Source organism: Elgaria multicarinata, chromosome 7 (genome assembly GCF_023053635.1).
Source record: "Elgaria multicarinata webbii isolate HBS135686 ecotype San Diego chromosome 7, rElgMul1.1.pri, whole genome shotgun sequence".
Taxonomy (NCBI): domain Eukaryota; kingdom Metazoa; phylum Chordata; class Lepidosauria; order Squamata; family Anguidae; genus Elgaria; species Elgaria multicarinata.
The window spans coordinates 116862550-116884099 of NC_086177.1; the positions used below are offsets into that span (position 1 = coordinate 116862550).

Here is a 21550-nt window from a genome sequence, read left to right on the forward strand (position 1 = left end):
GGTGGAAAGTGCAGCAGCAGCAGAAGACGTGGGGTCCAAGACTCAAATGGCAACAGCGAGAGGCTCTGGGGAAGCTGGGAAGCGCTGGACCACGCTTTGGCCGGGGGTGGGGTGGGGGCTTTGGGAGGAGAGGACCAGGCCGGCCGCGGGTGCGGAGGTCCACTGGCTGCGTGTTCGGAGTCCAGGACTGGGCGGTGGGGGCTGCTGGGGCAAGAGCCGGAGTCTTCCGGCCTGAAAAGAGGGCGGCTGCCTCACCCAACGCCCCCCCCCCCCCCGGTCCCTGACTGAGACTCAGCCTCTGGCTCTCTGGCACAAACCAACCTGGGTTTGAAGGCTGCCTTCCCCAGTCCTCCGGCGTCAGCTGGCACACTCCCTCCCTCCCTCTCTCCCTCCCTCTCTCTCAACAGGGCTGTAACAGGGGCTGGAGGACATGGGCAGGAAGTGGCCGTTGAGGGACCGTTGCCTCTCTACTGGCCCCTGGCATCGTCGGAAGGTCTCCATGGCGATGGAATGCCTTGACATCACAGGCCCTGGAGCGGTGGAGCCAGGCGGGCCCCATGTAGCTTTGGAGGTGGTGTGGGGCTGGGGGGTGGCTGCCCTGCCGGCTGGGTCTCTGGGAGAAAGAGTCTAGCCTGGTGGAGCAACGGCGGGAGAGGCCAGGGCGGTGGGATCCCAGCTGCCCTCGGGGTCTGGTAGCAGCCAAGTTGCTCGCCTGCGGTTGGTCAGGCTGAAATCGCCGCAGTTCAGGGCTCCCCGCTTCAGGAAGGACCTTGGTGACCTCGAACACGTCTGGCGAAGGGTGACCGGGGCCAATCTGCACGGCCGATTTTAATGTGGAGCAAGACCGCCTGGGGGCCATTCGTGGCAGGTGACAGCCAATTCACAAGAGCCCCGCAGCTTCCCTCTGGCAAAGGCGTGTTTGGGGGAAGTCCGTTCAGTGCGCCGTTTCCCCTTTAACGCATCTCCCGAGCGGTTCCGCTGCAGCGTGCCCCCATCCCTGCCACATTAAATCCCGGGCGGCCTAGGTTTGTGGCAGGACCTACGCTACTGCTTGGAAACGTTTTTTCGCGGTATTGACAACTGTTGGGGCTCAAGACACACGCCATAGAGAGTTTTCAACCCGTTTTCAAAGCGTTTATCCTGCTTGGCGTAGAGCCGGCCTGTGTCTTGCCAGTGACCTGGGTCGGCGAGTGCCCCCACCCCACCCCTTATTCTGTCCTTTCCCCGTTCATAATAGCGCTGTTTCATTCACGACTGCGGAGAAGCTTATGTGTAGCCCAGAGGGGCAGGAGAGGGGCCAGCCAGGAGCGTGACCGTGGCAGGCCTCCCATGGAACAAGTCTCTCCCCTTCACTGAGCAAGCGTCATTCATGAAGAAGACAGGACTTTGTGAACAGCAATGGAACCCATGGCCTAAGGAGGCCGTGGGCTCTCCCACACTAGAGGCCTTCAAGAGGCAGCCTGACAGCCATCTGCCAGGGATGCTTTGAGAGGGATTCCTGCATTGAGCAGGGGGTTGGACTCGATGGCCTTGTAGGCCCCTTCCAACTCTTGCTATTCTGATACTCTTTGAGCAATAAATATATATTATTTAATACCATATTTGTGTTGTCTGTCTTGAGAAAAGGTTCAGGGCCCGCTACCCCTATACATTCATTCTTGAAGCCCAAAACATGATTTGCAAATTTGTCCCTGAGTGGGGTCTGTCCTTAAACCTGTTGTGTTCTCTCTTGATCTGGTGAATCTCAGGGACACCCCATTCAAGTTTGAGGGGAAAGCTAGTTGGATGGAGAGAGAAGCAGATACTCATCTACTCAGAAGTAAGTCCCACTGAGTTAAATGAGGTTTGCTCCCAAGTGGGTGGACATAGGATTGTAACCTTAATGTAATGTTTTGCCGTGTAAAGGGAGGGAGATTTACAATTTGGAAACAGTAGAAAACAAGAGATTTTCAGGTTCATGGTAACTTGTGATTTCTACAAGCAGAGCCTTTTTACAGGATCCTGGATATTTGAGAGCGAAGACTCCCTGTAACCCTCCATTTTTTTTTTACAAGGAACGTTGTTGTTTTTTCCGAAAAATTGAACAGTTTTGGATGATGAAATATTTTCTTTTAGAACTTAAGACAAAGTATTTATATATCGTTACTCAGCCTTTACTCCCCACAAAATGATTTCTTAAAGCTATGTACTAAGAACACGTTTGTAGGAAGACTAGAGATGCAGAATGTCTGGAAATAACGAAGCTATGGGGTTTTTAATTTTAATTCTCTCTGTAAGATTCCTAGCCTAGTTTTTTCATTCCTAATTAAAATTATTGGCCTAAAGTGTATTTTACTGATAGACATATATGTTCCGTTTCCCAGCATGTGAGTAGAGTCACCACTGGACATTCCTGACAGTAAATGCGTGTTCTTAACCGTTTGGGTTTTGTTCTATAGAGTCCTGCTGCAGCAGTCATCTAATTTATTTCTAACCTATTCGGACAACAATTACAAATTTACTGAATTTACTTTTAAAAGTTTGAAAATATAATTATAACTTTAAGATCAAACTAAGTTTTACATAAAATAGCTTTAGGAACAGAAAAGCTGCTTTATGTTCTCAAAGCAGCCTTCCCTAACCTGGTGCCCCCCAGATGTTTTGTACTCCAGTGCCCAGCATTCCCAACCATTGGTCACATTGCCTCAGACTGATGGGAGCTAAAATCCGAAAGATCTGGAAGACATCAGGGTGGGGAAGGCTGTCTTAAAGCAACAACATGGTTTTACATCTGTAAAGTGCCTTAAAAAGTCAGTATTGCTTTATTTTTCCATTTTCCCACCCCCAATGTCTAATTTTCCCCAACTCCCTCCCCTCCATTTTTTTCTCTATGGCCACAAAACTTCTGTTAATTGTACATCACTAATATGCTTTTAGCTGCAAACAAGTCAAGAACCAGCTTTTTCGCTGCAAATATTTATTGGAATCCAACTCACCCATCAAACACAATATATACTGGCCAGGACAGGACGGACTTCCATGTATTAAGGCAACATTTAGGCTGATGTTTTTATTGTACGGACTATTCCTTCTCTGACTTTGCTGGGGGTTTTGGTGCACTGTTTCCATGGTGCATGTGCAGAGTGGAATAGAGCCTGAACTAAACTCAAGGAGTCCCCAGGAAAATAACAATTTCACGTAAAAAAACATTTGTGTTCAAAGCGCTTCTCACCCCTTGGCTAAGAAATCTTATAATAGCAACCCAATAAAAGGAGGCGAGTCCTATCCCCCATTGATGCTGGATGCATTGAGTCAGTCCAGAAACCTCCGTAGCTCAAGGGCCCAGCGGGAAAGTTTCCTGCCCCTCAACATCCATTCTCAGACAGTGTTTTTTAAAACCCTTGTGTGGTCTGTTCTGGGGATGGGAGCAGGAGAGGAACAGCCACACGGAACGAATACAGAACCACCAGCTCTTACACAGTTGAGCCACAGACAGAGTGAGCGCACCCACGAGCCCTAAAGCAGCACAAAAAAGGGAAGGCCTTCAGCCCAGCCCCAGAGGACAGGACAGAGGGGCTCCAGGACGGCTGGGCTTTATGAAAACCCAAGGTGTGGTAGCAGAGAGGTCTGTCTGGGCGAGGAGGAGGAGGAGGAGGAGGCATTTCACTGCAAAGGCAGCACCGCTACCTCAGCCAGCCCAAATGCAGAGTCCGAGCAGCGCCGTGGAACTCGAGGGCGGCACCCTACACGGCTCCAGCATTACAGAAAGCCATCGGACGGCAGACTGGGCAGGGAGGCGGCCATACAGGATTGCCTGTGTCCTCGAGCCGTCGAGGTTGCTGCCCTCGGAACACCCAAACCATTTGGGGATTCTTCCTTAGGCAGCAACCCTGGGAAACTCTGGCCAACCTGCCGATGGTGAAGGAGCCGCTGAAGCCACGCTGGGCCACCTGCCTCCCTCCAGCGGTCTGGACCTGCGACGCCCATCAGTCTCAGCCCCGGCACAGCCAATGAGGAGGGATTGTGGGTGCTGGAGGCCAAATGTCTGGGGAGCCACCCGCAGCCCAGGCCTGAGCTAAAGGCTGAGCAGGAGAAGAGGCAAGTGGGACCGCCACCCTTATACCCTACCGGGACCCCAGGACCGGATCCCTCTGCCCTCCTCGCACAAAGGCACCGGAGCTTGTGCCTGCTCATAATGCTGCTGCACGTGGACCGGCAGCGGAAGGACCTAGCAGGAACCCCGGGGCGGGGCAGTGGGGAGGCTGAGCAAGGCAGAAGCGGGGTGGCAGTTCAGACGCACAGCAGGGCGACCCGGAGGCCACGCAGGGTACCGATCCTCCAGGCGCGACCGAGGGGTGAATGAGGGGTGGGGCGAGGCATCAGCGAGAGCTCGTGGGGCTCCCTTCTTCTGTGAGGGTCTTGAAATCCGTGGACAGGGCCAGCTCCTCAGCCAAGGGGGGCTGGCGCCACTCATCCCGGGTCAAGACGTAGCCCACGACTGCCCCGAACATCACCAGCAGCAGGCCCAAGAGGTTGGCAAGGATGCCTTCTGGGGCAAAAGCACTGTAGGTATCTCTGAAAGAGCAGAAAGGGGGCAAGGTTGGCCTCGGCGCTCTCTCTCTCTCTCTCTCTCTCTCCACCAGCCCCACGCTCATCCACTGGTTTGCAAAGGGGGCGGGCAACACCGTTCGGAGCACTCCGCGACGCAAGTGCCTTTTAGGAGCAGCAGAAGGCAAGGCCCTGAATCAGGGGGGATCCAAGACTCCCCAGATGTTCCTGGAATCAGCACCAGGCAGCATGGCCAAAGGGTCAGGGATGATGGAAGTTGTAATTCAACAAGCTTGCAAGGGAGCAGGCACAGAATGGGAAACACTGGAAGGCACCTGGCAATGATCAGGCGGTTTGTAGAAGTGGGGGGTACAGGACAGTGCTGAACCCTCCCCCTCCCGGGTGAGCGGGTGTTTTTGGGCCCATGAATAGAGGCCGGGGTGGGGGGCAGGGCTTGTGCCCTGATGGAAGAAGGGTCCGGGGTCTTGTGGAGGGCCCCACAACCGGTGAAACTCTCAGAAGGTCTGCTGAGCACACTTTCCCTTGCTTAACGGCTTGTGCTGGGAAGTCTTTCCACCCCATCGCTCACTTCTCCTCTTAGCCCAGAATTCTGGGTCTTCCAAAGGGGGCCCTCCAGCAACGGAACGGATGCAAACACAAACCATGTACACGCACACGCACACCCAGCGAAGCCAATGCCATCACTTGCCTTATTTTGAAGAGCAGCATCTCCAAGATACCCAGCAGTGCCGTGGCAACAGACACGAGGAAGAGGCAGGCTCCGAAAAAGACATGCTGAGGTTTGTATCTGCTGCGGAGCGAGAAGGAGGCCCCAGGGAAGAGGAAGAAGCACAAGCCCAGCAGCCACTGGTGGGGGGCGGGAGGGGGAGAGAAAGAGGAGGCAGCCCTCAAAAACCACGCATAGCCTCCCCTCCAACATTGGCACTATTTATTCATGTGTTACCTTCCTATAGCTCCCGACAGCTGAAGCTCTCTGGCTGATTCACAGCAATTAAAATCATAAAGTACAATTTAAAGGTTTTAAATGACAGTATAAAAATAATAATGAAATTGAACCTAGCTGCAGTGCAAAGATTTAAAACATAAAACCAGATTTAAAACAGAAACTGAAAAACTAAAATGCCTGGGAAGATAAAAAGTTCTTCGCCTGGAGTCAAAAAGCACACAAGATGGGCACCAGGTGAGCCTCTCTGCGAAGTTCATCCCGCAACCTGGATGCCACAGCAGAAAAGGCCCTTTTCTTAATAGCCACCTACCTAACTTCCTTTTGTGGAGACTCCCAGAGAAGGCTGCTGAAGATGGTCTTAGGGTCTTAGGTGTATATGGGAGGAGATGACCCTTCAGGTAACCTGTCCCCCCAAGCCATTTAGGGCTCTTGAATCACACCCAGGAATGTCCGGACAGCCAGGGCATGGAGAAAAGTGCCGTCATGATATGATCACATTGGCCAGTTGCTGTCAACCGTCTCATGGCCCTACTTCAGACCAGCTGGAGTTTCTGGACCGCTTTCATGGTTGCCCCATGCATAACGCCTTGCAGTAATCCAGACGAGAGGTCACCAGACCATGGATAACTGAAGCGAGGCGACCTCTGTCCAGATAAGGGCGTAGTTGGTATAATTAGCCTAAGCTGATGAAAAGTGCCTCCATGCCACTGAGTCTGCCTGTGCCTTGAGTGACAATGCTGGATCAAAGAGTTGCTCCCAAACTCTGAACCTGACCCTTTAGGGGGAGCATAGAGGCAGTCCGACTAGCCTGTTGCCCAAACTTGAACGGGTGTCTCTGAGATTCACCAGATCAAGAGAAAATAAACAGCTGTAAGGACAGACTCCACTCAGAGATAGCGATATAAATCTTTACCAAATGTTTTGGGCTTCAAGAATGAATGTCTATGGGTAGCGGCCCCTGAAACCTCTCTCCAGCCAGACCACACAAATACGGCATCGAAGAATATATATTTATTGCTCAAACAGTCTAAGAGAATAACAAGCTTCAGCTAAGATGTGGCAGATCACAAACATTTCGAAATGCACACAAGTCACAATTGCTAGAAGTGCAACGAAGACAGCAGCAAGCGTATTGGTCTCATAGCAAAACCTCGGGTCCTCTCAAATCTAACAGTCAATATCAAAGGTCCATGTTTACCTAAGCGGACGGCACGGCGGGCGAAGCCGGCCTGAGCCCACCCTTCCTCTGCTCAAGGTCCGGGAGCCCAGACCCCGAGCAGAGGAGACCATCCTGGAGAGAACTGAACGTTCCTACACGCCTGGCTGCCGTGGCACTTTTGAGGGCAGGGGGCAGCCGAGAGAGCACCCTCAATAAGCCTGTGCTGAAGCTGCGGATCATGGGACATGCCGTCCAATTTCTGGGACATGCAGCAAACGGGAGCATGGTCAGCATCATCACTGCAGTGAGAACGGAGCCCTGCCGGTTACGCCAGGAAGCCAGTCAGTCGCGTGAATGAAGGTGGAGAAGAGTCCACTGGTGGTGCAAATGGCTGCTGGAAGCGCCATGCCCTCCCGGCTCCAGCCCGTGGCAAGGGAGGCCCATGGAGCCCTGAGCCTGGAAGCCATCACCGGGCCCCTGGAGCAGGCTGGGGACTTGCAGTCCAAAGTGAGCCATTCACAAGGGAGCCCTCAGGATTTCTCTTGCTTGTCAAGATGCCCGTCCCCCCACCCCCACCCTAGTGTTCTTACGCAATTGCTCTCACAGATATGCTTGGAGAGGAGGCGGGCAAAGCCAAGCACACGTCCCCATGACTCCTCCTCCACCTCCTCCTCCTCCTCACCTGTATGAAATAGAAGCCAAACGCAAGGAAGCCGCACCAGCTGTGCAGGCTGTACATATCCGGAAAGCCCTGCTTCTTGTGGTACTGGAAGATGGCAATCAAACCTGAGGGCAGAAGAGACCGGGAGATGCCTCTGGATGGGGCTGCTCTCCTCCCCCCCCCACCCCCCTGGTGAGCAGGGCCAAGAGCAGCCTTGTCCAGGGGGAGCCCCGTGATGAGGGCAACGGGTGAGGAGAGCCCGCCTGGCACCACTCTGGGGAAGCAGCACACGCACACACCCGGCAGGCTGTTCTGGACAGGGGGAGGCCCTGCTAGCAGCCCCCCTTCTCCAGCCGTGCGTGCAAGCCCATGGGTCAGACTTCCCGTCTCTCCCTGCGCTGTGCTCACGGATGGCCTACAATGACCTGGTGGCGGCAGCAGGCGGGGGTGGGTGGGTGGACTCCTTCCTCCACTCCGGGGTGGTGGATGTGCTGCGAGGGGGAAGCCACCCGGCCTCTCTTAGAATCACAGAAGCATAGAATAGCAGAGTTGGAAGGGACCTACAAGGCCATCAAGACCAACCCCCTGCTCAACGCAGGAATCCACCCTAAAGCATCTTCCCTTTCTTCCGCCCAGGAGGCCCCTGGTAGCCCAACCCAGCCCAGCTCTTTGCTCTGCAGCTCACCCACCAGCCAAGTAAACTCTTCTTTTAGAAAAGAAAAGAACAGGGTGTGTTGGCGACTGGCATGGGCCTGCGTGGCCCCAGAACTGGCCTGGCCTCCTGTACGCAGGGCAGGGTGGGCTGGGGCCCCTCTGCTGAGCTGCGTCTTGGCACAGGACAGGGCGCTCTCGAGGGAGCAGGGAAGAGTCGCCCGGCCCTCCGCCTGAGCCGGGTGCTCCTGATGGGGACCTCAAGGGCTCCCCACTTCGAGGGTGCAGAGCCGAGGCTCAAAAGGGGGAACAGATGCCCGACCCCCCTCCATGGGACTCACCAACCAGCGCGATGACCAGTGCAAGAGCATGAAGCAGCCCGTGGAGGATCTTGGTGGAGCGTTTGCTCTCGTTCCTGAAGACGCGGTAGACCAGAAGGGCTGGATGGGGGAGACACACAGGCAGGCAGGCAGGCAGTCAGTCAGAGGGGAGAGGGTGGCCAGCCAGCCGGGTGGCAGCAAGGCTCCGCTTCCGCACCCCCCCTGCCAGGGCAGAGCTGGGCAGAGGCAGCTGGCACTCGGGGGCGGGGAGGCAGGCGGCCACGCCGGTTCTCCTGGCATCTATTGCTGTCAAAAGCGGGGGTGTGGGGGCGGGCAGAGCAGCTCCATGACTGGGGAGTGACAGCTGCCCAGAGCAGGAGAGAGGGACTGCTGAGAAAGAGGGGGTCACTCTAGGGGTCCTCGCGGAAGAGTCTCTGCACGCCAGCTCCAGCAGAGCTCCCCAAAAGGACACCGCGCCTGCCCTCCAATGGACATGAGCCAGGCCCCGCGATGACTAGGTTCCGGCAGCGTGAAATGTTTTACACTGATGATGGTCATTGGCTAAAGGCCTGCCAAAGGCGTGGAGGTGCTGAGCACCTCGGCCTGGAGGAAGAAGCTCGTCTGGTCCCTTTCCAACCCCAACCCCCACTTTTGACAGCAAGCAGGGATTCCTGGCTACAAAGGCTGGGGCTGGGCTGGGGGGTAGAGCAGGGTCCGGCAGGACTTCTCTCTCTCTCTCTCTCTCTCTCTCTCAGGTTTGCCTGGACTGCTCGGACTGAGCAAACACCTTCAGTTCTAGCATTTCACGCAGCCTGAACAGTGAGGGATGAAATATTAAAACGAATACTATAAACAAAACCCAAGAAAAAATAAGCGGGCATAAGGGAGAGAACACTGTGGGGCCGGGGGCTTCTCTCCCTTCCTTTGACAGGGCTCTTAGCCAGATTTGCAGTTTAAACCCTTACAAGAAAAGTTCTGAAATGATCGTTTTGAAAGGGCAAAGCCTTCCTTTCCAAAGCACGGCAGCAGCGCTCAGTCGGAATGGCGAAAGCTGCAGGACAGCTGGCAAAGGCTCAATGTGCTGCGCAGGCGGACTCGATGCACATTTACTCAGGGGAAGCACCACTCGAGTGCGCTGCAGCTTACTTCCAGGTAAGAGCGCAGAGGACGGCAGTCTTGGAAGAAGGTGAGGGGAACCGATGGAGCAGCTGGATCCCCGTCTTCCCTCAGTCCCTGCCCTTTGTCCTAAGCAGGCCGAGGCGGTTCTGAACCCTTGTGGCCGGAGGGCTGTGTTGCGCCCTCTGGAAATCTCCCGCACAGAGAGCTACATGGATCTTAAAAGTTTAACCTGGGAAAGCGCACACCAAAAGCCCTGGAATGAGTCACCCGAGTCAGAAAATGGTTTCCAGAAAAGCCTGACCATGCGCAGTGTCACCGTATGTAATGTCAGTGTTGATATGGGCCAGCACGGATCCCTGGCTGGGCCGGGCGAGGCATTCCGTCCCTCCTCCTCCTCCTCCATCCCCTCTCTTTTAGGCAGGGGGTGGGGGAAGAGGCAGGGCACAGAGATTTCATCCTACCCACTGAAGTTGGCAATGGAGCCATGAGAAGATGCATGCCTGATTGTGCCCTCCTCTCCCCTGGGGCCCTCTGAGGTTCTTACCGTCTCCTTGCAGAAAGACCATCCCAATGACCATGCACAGGGGGTGGACGTTGAGCTGCAGCTTTGAGCTGTCCCAGGCAATGCCGCCCCGATACTGGCCCATCCAGGCCCCCGTCATGGTGACCACTGCCAGGCCCAGGATCTGGGAAGCTGCCACCAGATAGGTGAGTCCCACGGCGCCGCTCGGGGCCCTGGCAGGTGAGTCCTCCATCCTGTGCTCAGCAGAGGTCCTGGGCTGCCACAGAAGAGGAGAGATGCTGTCAGCAGGATGTGTGTGTGCGCTGGGTTTGCAGAAATAGGGAGAGGACTTGGGCTGTAGCTGAGGGGAAGGGGAAGCCATCGCCCAAAAGGTCCCTCTCATAGCTGCATCTCTTACGAGGGATTCACACAACACGCTAGCGCTCATGAGGGCTGTAACTCACGTCAAGCAGCACCGAGCTCCCACAATTGTAGTCGCTAAAGAATAATAGGTCATAGAACACTCATTACTGGGGAAGCTTGAAAATATAATAAATAGGTGTTATTTAAAGTGTGCTACCAATTTTTATTTCTGCCTTGAATGCTGACTATTAGCAGCTACAATAGTCTTTGCCAAGAGGAAATACCACATCTCTGCATCCTTGAATACTAATTAAAATACACTTTGCCGGAGCTCAGCTGCCATATGAGATCTTGCAAGTTTTTTTGGAAAGATTACCTCCAACCATGTCTTCTTTGCGGCCTATGGAGGAGGGTGCCGGTGGTGTCAAGGGAAGAGTCCATGACTAGCAGGAGCTTCGTGACTAGAGCTCCATCACACTAGCGATTTATCACACACTCACCATGCCTAGTATGCGGTTTTGCAGCCCGGTACTCACATGACGTCCTGCACTCATTTTGCCTCTTCCCCTCCATGTTTCGTTTCTTTTTGGAGCGGGGAAAGTCTGGATTATTTTCCCTCCCTGCGAAATGAATGCGCTTCTCCCTCCCGTGTATTGCTGGCCTTGCATTCTATCAGACCATCCTGTTCTTTTGGGGGGGCGTGTGTGTCTAAGGGCGGTCTCACTAACACAAGAGGAGGACGGAACGGTTCTCTGCTCAACCGTGAAGGGGTAGGGAGAGGTCCCATTTAACTCTATTATTATTATTATTATTTATTTATATAGCACCATCAATGTACATGGTGCTGTATTCTTACTCCTGAGTAGGCATGACTAGGGGTACATTTTCCCCTTAAAAAGAAATGTAAAAAATGCACCAGGACTGGGGTGGTGGTTCACCCCCGTGCCTCCCTAGAACTGCAAAGCTTTGCAGTTAAAGACTTGGGTGTTTTTTTTAGAAATGGAGCGAGGCACCGGTGCTCCCGGTACTCGAGCTGCAGCGCACGTTCGCTCCTTCTCCCCTGTAAACCTTTCCCAAGCCAGCCAAGCAGCAGCCACAGTCTCGGCCCAGGTGCTCCCTATGAACGGCCTCCCTTCCTTCTCTCCCCAGAGTTGGTTTAGAATCATAGAACAGAAGAGCTGGGAGGAGCGTCTAAGGCCATCGAGTCCAACCTCCCCCCCTGCTCCATGCAGGAATCCACCTTAAAGCATCTCTGACAGGTGGTTGTCCAGCTGCCTCTTGACGGCCTCGAGGGTGGGAGAGCCCACAATGGCCTTGTAGACCCCTTCCAACTCTGTTGTTGTTGTTGTTGTTGTTGTTTATTCGTTCAGTCGCTTCCGACTCGTCGTGACTTCATGGACCAGCCCACGCCAGAGCTTTCTGTCGGCTGTCGCCACCCCCAGCTCCCCCAAGGTCAGGTCTGTCACCTCCAGAATATCATCCCTCCATCTTGCCCTTGGTCGGCCCCTCTTCCTTTTGCCTTCCACTTTCCCTAGCATCAGCCTCTTCTCCAGGGTATCCTGGCTTCTCATTATGTGGCCAAAGTTTTGCCTTTAATACCATTCCCTCCAGTGAGCAGTCTGGCTTTATTTCCTGGAGTCTGGACTGGTTTGATCTTCTTGCAGTCCAAGGCACTCTCAGAATTTTCCTCCAACACCCCAGTTCAAAAGCATCTATCTTCGCTCATCTTTCCTTATGCTCCAGCTCTCGCAGCCATAGGTTACTACGGGGAATACCATTGCTTTAACTATGCGGACCTTTGTTGTCAGTGGGGTGTCTCTGCTCTTAACTATTTTACCAAGATTTGTCATTGCTCTCCTCCCAAGAAGTAAACGTCTTCTGATTTCCTGGCTACAGTCAGCGTCTGCAGTAATCTTTGCGCCCAGAAATACAAAGTCTGTCACTGCCTCCGCGTTTTCTCCCTCTATTTGCCAGTTATCAATCAAGCTCGTTGCCATAATCTTGGTTTTTTTGAGGTTTAACTGCAACCCGTTCTTCAACTGCAATCTGTTCTTCACTTCCACTGCATATTCATTAGGAATATTAGTGAGCTCATATCTAACTGATCTGTGGGTCTTCCTTATTCTCTTTAGTTTGATTCTAAATTGTGCAATAAGAAGTTCGTGATCTGAACTACATTTCATTGGCCTTCCTCATGCTTGGCAATTTCCCTCCCCCTGGCAACCCACGTGGTTCAAATCCCCTTCCCCCACGCAACCTTTTGTTTTGCGTGATCAGGAAATTAAAGAAAGGTTGGCTGAATGTGGGGAGATCAGTATTAAAGACTGCTTGAAAACAGTATCATTGGGGAGCAGACGGTGCCAGAAGGGAGCATCTTGCAGGTGGGTCTATGGGTGGATGTGCTTTTTATCAGTGAACCACAGACACACCAATTCCTAGCCGGAGATGCAGACTTCATTAGATCATGAGAGCAAACTGGATTAAGACAATTGGTTTATTCGCTTCTGTTTCCCTGCAAATGCCAGCTCTAGGCTGTGTAAAACAACCTCCAGGGCAGACGTGTCCCCAGCCAAGGGACACAAAGACTCAGTGTCTGGAAAAAGGGTGAGGTTGCTAGGAGACCACCTCTCAGGCATCACTGCTGCCCTCCTCCAGCAGCCCCCTACATCAATAAACGTGGGGCAGACAACCACATCCAACCCCTGTGCTGCCTAAGTATCTCCTGCCCTGCTTTTTAAAGGTGTCCCATTTGCCAGACTTGTGGCCTCTGGGGTGAAACAAAATAGAAAAGGCAAGTCAGACAGCGGCTACAAGGATCCCGGCTCCTCGGTGGAAATTCAACAAGTCGCCAGTCACCACTTCCGGGGTGGGGTGGGGTGGGGTGAGCTTGTGGGTCTGGGAGCAGCACACCGCCCAGGAGGCTCCGCCGTCACAGATCTTACTTCTAGCCTTAAAAAAAGTTTAGAATGTCTCAGCCTCACAGGGTGTGAACCAAACAGAGATATAAAATTTCCGGAAATTTTGAAGCCATGGAAAAAAACTGGGGCTTCCCCGTTTTTTTGGGGGAAAAAACCCAGAAATTTTTGGAAAAATTGAAATAATGCAATATTAGCACTTTTTACAGATTGAAAGTCACTTTGTTACTTTAGTAACATAAAATGTAATTATGTCCAAGTTGGTTTGGCATAAAATTATTACATTTGATATATTAGAAGTATAGTGCATTCAAACAATTATTACAAATTTAATTTACTATTTTACATTTTTTTGGTAACAACTGGAGCTACAACCCTGAACTGTTAGGAACACCTGAACTGTAAGGAACCTCTTTGGTTCTGCCAGTTTATGAGAAGCAGGCAAAAAAAATAAATTAAAAAAAACAAAAACAGAAGAAATCACCAACATTAATAACAAAGAAAAGTATTTATGTCTCCGCTAGTCCTCCAGTGTCAAGACATAAAGCCCCCATTCCCATAAAAAGAAATGAGAAAAAAGGGGGAACCAAGATTCAATGAATATGCATGAAATTTAATCAGGCTCATTTTCTGACCTATAGCTATCACTATCAGTTTCAGTCTCTGCTTCAGTGGCAGTGCTGCCCCCTAGAGGCAGAAATGCATCTTGCTCTTGCATTTGGGAGTTGTAGTCTCAGTTTGCAAACTAGGACTTGCTTGTCCTTGGTGCACAGACATTGTAATAATCTGATACTGTACAGTTTTTAGAAATCATTTGGAGAAGTAAATATCTGAACATCTTGTCTTAAACATTTTATTCATCATGCTACACTAAAGCATCCCACATTTTGTTTTTTGTTTCCCCCCCCCCAATTTTCCAATTTTTCAGAAAAAAAAACCCAAAACAGGCTTTGGGGAAAAACCATCCCCCCCCCCAATTTCCCCCAGTTTTTTTCTGGGCCTTCACATCTCTAGAACCATAGGCCAAGGAGCAGCGCTGAAGCAGCTCCGGCAGAAAAGAAGGTTTCCTTCAGGAAACAGGAGCCTGCTCCTATTGAGGGAGGAAGACGGCAGAGAACACAAACTAGGACCAAAGAAACACAAGCCGACAGTAATGGGTGGGGGAAAAGGAGGGCTTGCAGGAGCACGTATCAACAGAGCTTTATACAACAGAAGCAGGAAACCAGCTACGGAGGAGGAGGTGGTTGGACCGCTGGATGACAAAGGAGTTAAGGGAGGACTGAAAGCGCAATCCGACACATGTGTAGACAGGAATGAGCCCTGCGACTGCCAGCATTCTCCAGCCAGCGACTCATTTCTGTCTAAACGTGTGTCGGAGCGTGCCCTAAAGGAGGTTAAAGAGATGAACTGCTTGTGTCTGTCTTCACTGCCGAAGATGTAGGGCTGCTATCTCGGGCCACAGTGATCTTTTCAGGAAGGGAGCTTGTAGAACCGAACCAAAGAGTGGCTACAAGAGATTAAATTCTGGAACTTACTGATAAACTGAAAACAAGCAAATCACTGGGCCCAAATGGTATAACTCTAAGAGTTCTTAAGGAATCCATATGTGAAATTCTACACACTAGAGGCCTTCAAGAGGCAGGTGGACAACCGTCTGTCAGGTATGCTTTAGCGTGGATTCCTGCACTGAGCAGGGGGTTGGACTCGATGGCCTTGTAGGCCCCTTCCAACTCTACTATTCTATGATTCTATGTCGCTAAGATAAGCCTTTGTCCTGGACGAGTGGTGAGCGTAACACCCATTTTTAAAGAAGGGATCATGTCCTGCCTGCAGGTTTCCTAGAGGCACGTGGTTGGCCACTGCGGGGACAGGATGCTGGGCGAAAGCTGCCTTTGGTCTCTTCCAGCCTTTGCTTACCCACTGAACAGAGAGAGACTTACTTCTGAGTAAACAGAAGTAAGAGTTCAGAAGTAAGCACAGGGTTGCAGAGCACTTCTTTCCAGTTTGCTGTTTTAGACTTTAAAAAACAGTTTCTGAGTGTCCACACTATTAAAAGTCAGTTCTATATGTGTTTACTCAGAAGTAAGTCTCTCTCTGTTCAATGGAGTTTACTCAAAGGGATGGGATTTTAGTATGACTTGGATGTAAATACAGTTGAAATCAATGGGATTTACTCTTGAGTAAGGGAACCAGCAGAACTGGAGATGCACAGCTTCACATGATCAAAGTAAAGGAAAATAGATCACAAATGCAAACAGGTGGACTTTCACACTGGTGGACTATCAGGAAAAGGGTTTAAGGAGGGGGGAATTTAAAAAATTCCTAATAAATCAAGGGATGAACTGATCTGATTCAAACTTAGCATGCTGAAAGCTCTACTTAAGAGATCTCAAGGTCCCAAGTTTCATCTCTTTATCTTCAAAAATGAGGGAGCTGCAGGCAAGGAGAGTGGGGAGGGAGCAATAAAAAGCCCATTCATTCCAACATGCCACATGTCGTGCTGGAGGAGGAGGAGGAGAACCGCCCCGCCCTCCCCTTTCATCTGCAAGATGCCATTCAAAGCACACGCCCTCAACAAAAAAAAAGCGAGGGGACAGCACTACACAGAGGCTTTAGAGCGCATTAAAGTTGCTTGGGGGGGGAAACACCAGACTTTCACTGCTCCAAATAGAAATGAAACATGGAGGGGAAGAGGTGAGATGCACACAAGACAGGGTCGACGTCATGTGGGTACTGGGCTACAAAACCGCACGCCAGGCATGGTGAGTGTGCGATGAATCGCTGGTGTGATGGAGCTCGATGACATCTGGAACACACGCTCCCCCTCCCCCATAAAATTCCGTGAAGGAGGAGCTCGATGACATCTGGAACACACGCTCCTCCTCCCCCATAAAATTCCGTGAAGGAGGATTGCAATTGCTGGATAAAAGCTTCCTCACTGATTCCCTGATCCTCCCTTGTCCCCAGATCCTGAGGGCAGGACAGGGATATTGGACAGCTTTAAGTGCCCCCGTCAAAACCAAATGCTTCACAGCTTGAATGACTTCCCGTAATGTCTCATCTGGTCCCCCTCTCCACTGCAAACTTTCTTCGTTTTGTACCGAGGTGAATTGCCTGCATGAATTAACCCTTTGCCAATGTCTGCTGTGCTTCACGATGGTGTGCAACAGGTGGGCCCCCACCTAGCCAAGACTGACCTGCCTGCGAAACCTCTGTGCCGCCTCTGGAGCTGGCAAGGGCTGCCCTCTCTGTATCCAGCATGAGAGCCCCTGGGCCCAGAGAGCGTGGGATCAGGCCTCTGGAGAGACCCCCCCTCCTCCGTGGCCGAAGACTGGGCCAGGGTCATCCCCCTCCTCCACTTTAGCTGAGACTAACAAGCCCTGAGGCAAAACTGAGACTTCTTCTTCAAAAGAATGGGGGTGGAGGTGTGCCTCCACCTCTGCTTTTGTGCCACACGCCCTATGAAAGGGGGGGGGTCTGCTCTGCACCTAAAACTAGGCGTCTGCTACCCCTCCATCCTCCCACTGATTTCAAGAAAGAGTTAAAGAAGTAAGAAGAGCCCTGATGGATCAGGCACTCCAGTCCAGCACTCACAAGCAAGAGACCCACAAGCAAGACATGAGTGCAACAGCACCCTCCCACCCATGTTCCCCAGCAATGGGTGCACATAGGCTTACTGCCTCTCCATAAATTTGTCCAGCCCCCTTTTAAAGCCATCCAAATGGGTGGCCATCATTACATCTTGTGGTAGTGAGTTCCATAGTTGAACCATAGAAGAAGTCCTTCCTTTTATTTGTCCTGGATCTCCCACCCAACAGCTTCATTGGGTTCTAATATTAAGGGAGAGGGAGAAAGCTGTCTCCCTCTCCACTTTCTCCGCACCAGGCATGGTTTTGTACATCTCTCTCATATGTCATGTCGGCCTCCTTTTTTCCAGGCTGAGATATCCCAGCTGCTGCAGCCATCCCTGGCAGGGGAGATGCTCCCGCCCCTGGGCCATCGCGGCTGCTCTTTTTTGCGCTTCTTGCAGCTCCCCAAGGCGCCTTTTTAGGTGGCCAGGACCGCCCAGGGCCTCCCAAGCGCGGCCTCCCAATGCCTCAGCAGGGCTCTGGGCGGCTGCCTTCGCGGCGCCTTTCCCAATTCGGCCTCCCGTGGGCTTCGCCTTTTTTGCCTTTGCCGCGGCGCTCTTCCCCGGCCAGTCTGCCCCGGCGCAGCCCCCGGGCTCTCCCCGCCAGGCGCGCCCCTGCTCCGGCCCGAGTGCGCGCAGTGGCAGCCTCCTTCCGCGGGCGCTCGGAGCAAGAGCAGCAGCAGCAGCAGCAGCTGCGCGGAGGAAACCGGCCGCGAAAGCTGCCTGCCGGGCACCGCGCCGGGGAGGGAAGGCGTGGGACAGCCCGGGCGGCTCCGCCCGGCGGCTCTCTGCCATGACTCACCTTTCCTGGCCTCTCCGAGGCGGCGACAGGAATGGACGGACGGACAGGCAGAAGCCGTGCGGGGAGGAGGAGGAGGAGGAGTTGGAGGGCGGCGGCTGCAGGCAGGTGGCGGAGCAGGAACGCGCGGGCCCAGCCTCCTGCCGGGCGGCGGAGCGGCGCCCGGGGCTGGGCTTCGCCTGCCGCCGCCCTCGCGGTCGGCCTTCGGAAGGGCGGGGCACCGGGGGGGGGGTTCATCCCCAAGTCAAAAGGCGAGGCGGGGGCGCAGAGGAACAGCCCCCGCCCCGTTTCACCCTCACGACCACCCTGCGGAGGAGGCCGGGCTGGGCGGCGGCGGCGGGGGGGCTGCTGTGCCGCCCCTCTGGGTCGAGACTCACCTGGCAGCTGGGAGAGGAGGAAGGCGGAGGCGAAGCGTCCGGGCTCCTCGCCGGCTGTCGCCCGCCTCTGGCCCGCCTCCGCCAGCGGGAGTGGCAGGGGCGGAGGGGCTCCGGCGACGACGGCCCCCTCCCCTCCCCTCCCCCCCCCAGCGGAAACTGTGGCTGGGCGCAATCGCGCAACCGGGAGCAGTGAAGGCCGCCGCGGCCTTGCGCGCCCCCCACCCTCCGCCCCCGGCGGGTGCACCTGCTGGAGCAGACCCACTGAAGTAGATCATTCCCAGAGGACCGGAGTGTGCGGGGCGGATTGTACGGGAGAAGGCGATCCCGCAGGTAGCCCGGACCCAAACCATGGAGGGCTGTAAAGGTGATAACCAGCACTTTATACTTTGCCCGGAAACTAATTGGCAGCTAGTGAAGAGATTTTAAAACTGGTGTAATGTGGTCCCCCCTAGGTGTACCGGTGACCAACCCGGCTGCCATATTTTGAACTGGTTGAAGTTTCTGGACTAGGCACAAAGGTAGCTCTATGTAGAGCGTATTGCAGAAGTCGAGCCTCAAAGTTACCAGCGCGTGCACGACCACCTTTAGGTCTTCCGACTCTAGGAAGGGGCGCAGCTGGCGTATATGCAACAAGTCCCTAAGCTCAGCCTCTGTACCAGAGGACTGGAAGATGGCCAATGTAACACCAATTTTCAAAAAGGGACGGGGGGGGGGGGAATACAGGTTGAAAGCATTATTAAAGACAAAATTAGTAAGCATACAGAAGGGCAGGTCCTGCTGAAGAAGAATCAGCATGGCTTCCGCAAAGGCAAGTCCTGTCTCAGTAATCTCCTAGAATTCTTTGGGAGTGTCAACAAACATGTAGACAGGGGTGATCCAGTGGACATTGTTTATGTGGACTTACAAAAGGCTTTTGATAAAGTTCCTCACCAAAGACTCCTGAATAAACTTAGTAGACATGGAATAAGAGGGGAGGTCCTCTTATGGACCAGGGTAGGAATGAATGGTCAGTTCTCCAGAGGGAAGGAAGTAAATAATGGGGTCGCTCAGGTATTGGGACCAGTTCTTTTCAACTTGCTCATAAATTATCTGGAATTGGGAGTGAGCAGTGAAGTGGCCAAGTTTGCCAAACACACCAAATTATTTAAGGTTGTTAAAACACAAAGGGTTTGTGAAGAGCTCCAAAGGGATCTCTCCAACTTGGGAGAGTGGGCGTCCAAATGGCTGATGTGGTTCAATGCAAGCAAGTGTAAGGTGATGCACCTTGGAGAGGAAAAAAACCAACTTTTAAGTATAACCTAATGGGATCTGAGTTGGGGGTGACCGAACAAGAAAGAGATCTTGGGATTGTGGTGGACAGCTCGATGAAAATGTCCACCCAGTGTGTGGCCACTGTAAAGAAGGCAAACTCCATGTTAGGGATTATAAGAAAAGGAATTGAGAATAAAACAGCCAGTATCGTACTGCCCTTATACAAAACTATGGTGTGACCACACTTAGAATACTGTGTACAGTTCTAGTCATATTATAGAGCTGGAAAAAGTGCAGAAAACAGCAACTAAAATGATTAAGGGGCTGGAGCATCTCCCCTATGAGGGAAGGTTACATCAACTGGGATTGTTTAGCTTGGAAAAAAGGAGGCCGAGGGGAGACATGACAAAGGTGTACAAAATTATGCAAGGTATGGAGAATGTGGACAGGGAGACATTTTTCTCCCTCTCAAAAGACTAGAACCCAGTGGGGTCATCCGATGAAGATGATTGGTGGGAGGTTCAGGAAAAATAAAAGGAAGGACTTCTTCACACAGCACATAGTTAAATTATGCAACTCACTACCACAAGATGTAGTGATGGCCACCCATTTGGATGGCTTTAAAAGGGAGTTGGATAAATTCCTGGAGGCAAAGGCTATCCATGGCTACTAGCCCTGGTGGTTGTGTGCTACCTCCAGTATCCGAGGCAGTAAGCCTATGTGCACCCATTGCTGGGGAACATGGGTGGGAGGGTGCTGTTGCACTCGTCCTGCTTGTTCAGCCCTGGCTGATGGTCACTGTGTGAACAGAGTGCTGGGCTAGATGGACCCTTGGTCTGATCCAGCCTCAAGGCACTTCTGATGTAGGGCTTCCTGCCTGGCCTTTGGTCACCTTTACGGGGCAATTCGGCTGTTTCTTTCTGCGCTGCCTTCCAGCCCGGAAGCCCAACAGCGGATCAGCGCAAGCCGACAAAGCCCGCTCCCAGGCGGCTCTGCCCCAAGGGCTGCCAAGCCCAACAACAACACACCCACCCCTTAGGCCAAACCGCACAGCCCCAGGCAGCCACACAAAACAGGCCCCAAACCCACGTTACTCCTCTGGCAGATGAGGGTGTAACAGGGAGGGGGGCGATTCTCCCTTCCTTGGCTGCACCCCCAAAATCTGCTCGAGGTTTGGGAAATCTGCTCGAGGTTTGGGGGGGTCCTCCAGAGCAAACGGAAGGCAGGCCGCAGCCGGGAGGCCCCCGTGGGGGCTGCTCCCAGGAGGAGCTTTGGCCTGCCAGGCCTGCCGGAAGAGCTTCCGCTACTCCTGCCGCCTGAAGGTGCACGAGAAGCGCTGCCACGTGGCCAATCGGACGCTGGCGCAGTGCGCGGAGTGTGGCGAGACGCGGAGCTCCAAGGCGGCGCTGGAGAGGCACCAGTGGGAGGCCCGCCACCAGCCAGCCTCCACCACTGCCGGCCGCCGGAAGCCGAAGAAGCGGCGCCTCCCCGTGCCCTGCGACATCTGTGGCCGTGAGTTTGCACACACCTCAGGGAGGGGGGAGGGAGCCATGCCAGGTGAGCACGCAAGACACCTCAGGCTCTGCCCCCAGGACACCTTGCCTGAAAGGAGCGTCATGAAGGGGCCAGGCGCCTCAAGTTCCTGTTGTTGTTGCTACTACTACTACACTTATCTGTATCCCACCTTCTCCCAATATTGGGAATCAAGGCGGCTTTACAAAATTAAAACATATGCAATTAAAACATAAATAGAACTACACAAAAGTTAAAATAGGGTAACACTAACCTATCTATAGTACTAAAACATTTAAAAGATTAAAGGGCAAATGTCAAATAAAAAAACACAGTCCAGACTATTCCTCAAAGGCCTGAGGAACACAACCTTTTTGCCTGCCTCTGGAAGCACAGCCAGGAAGGAGCCAGTCTAACATCCTTGGGAAGGGAGTTCCAGAGCCCTGGAGCAGCCACCGAGAAGGCCTTCACCCGCATTCCCAACAGGGCTGCCTGTGATGGTATCAGGACCGAGAGAAGATCTCAGTCTTTCAGTTCTGGGGAAGAGCTCTGGAGCATTCTGGCACAGTGGGCAGGGGCTGAAGACTCTGTGCGAGGGCTTCCTGGTCTCTTGCCAGATCTCACGATGCCCTGGTCTGATTCTGAGTGGGGCCCCAGCACCCTGGCCTTCCAACCACCCACATCACCCTGGAGATGTGGCTCTGTCGTGGGACTGACATCCTCAGGGCCCTGTAGCCCCAGCCCAGGAAAGCCAGGTCCCCACGGGACCTTGGATCTCTGAGAATGTGGGGATTCCTCT

At 53.1% G+C, this 21550-nt stretch overlaps 1 protein-coding gene across 2 annotated transcripts; it reads right to left on the reverse strand.

The window, feature by feature from the left end:
• Positions 1 to 2899: 2899 nt before the first annotated feature.
• Positions 2900 to 18037, reverse strand: LOC134401925 (transmembrane ascorbate-dependent reductase CYB561). Of its 2 annotated transcripts, none has more exons than XM_063131285.1 (6): positions 17989 to 18037; positions 9949 to 10183; positions 8307 to 8405; positions 7336 to 7439; positions 5237 to 5394; positions 2900 to 4554 (listed from the first exon to the last, which is right to left on the reverse strand). In XM_063131285.1, the coding sequence occupies exons 2-6, from the start codon at positions 10157 to 10159 to the stop codon at positions 4359 to 4361; spliced, it is 768 nt and encodes a 255-aa protein (XP_062987355.1). In that variant the 5' UTR covers positions 10160 to 10183; positions 17989 to 18037; the 3' UTR covers positions 2900 to 4358. The 2 variants fall into 2 exon arrangements, with proteins under 2 accessions (XP_062987355.1, XP_062987354.1); XM_063131284.1 differs by lacking the exon at positions 17989 to 18037 and adding an exon at positions 17615 to 17694.
• Between the last annotated feature and the right edge of the window lie 3513 nt (positions 18038 to 21550).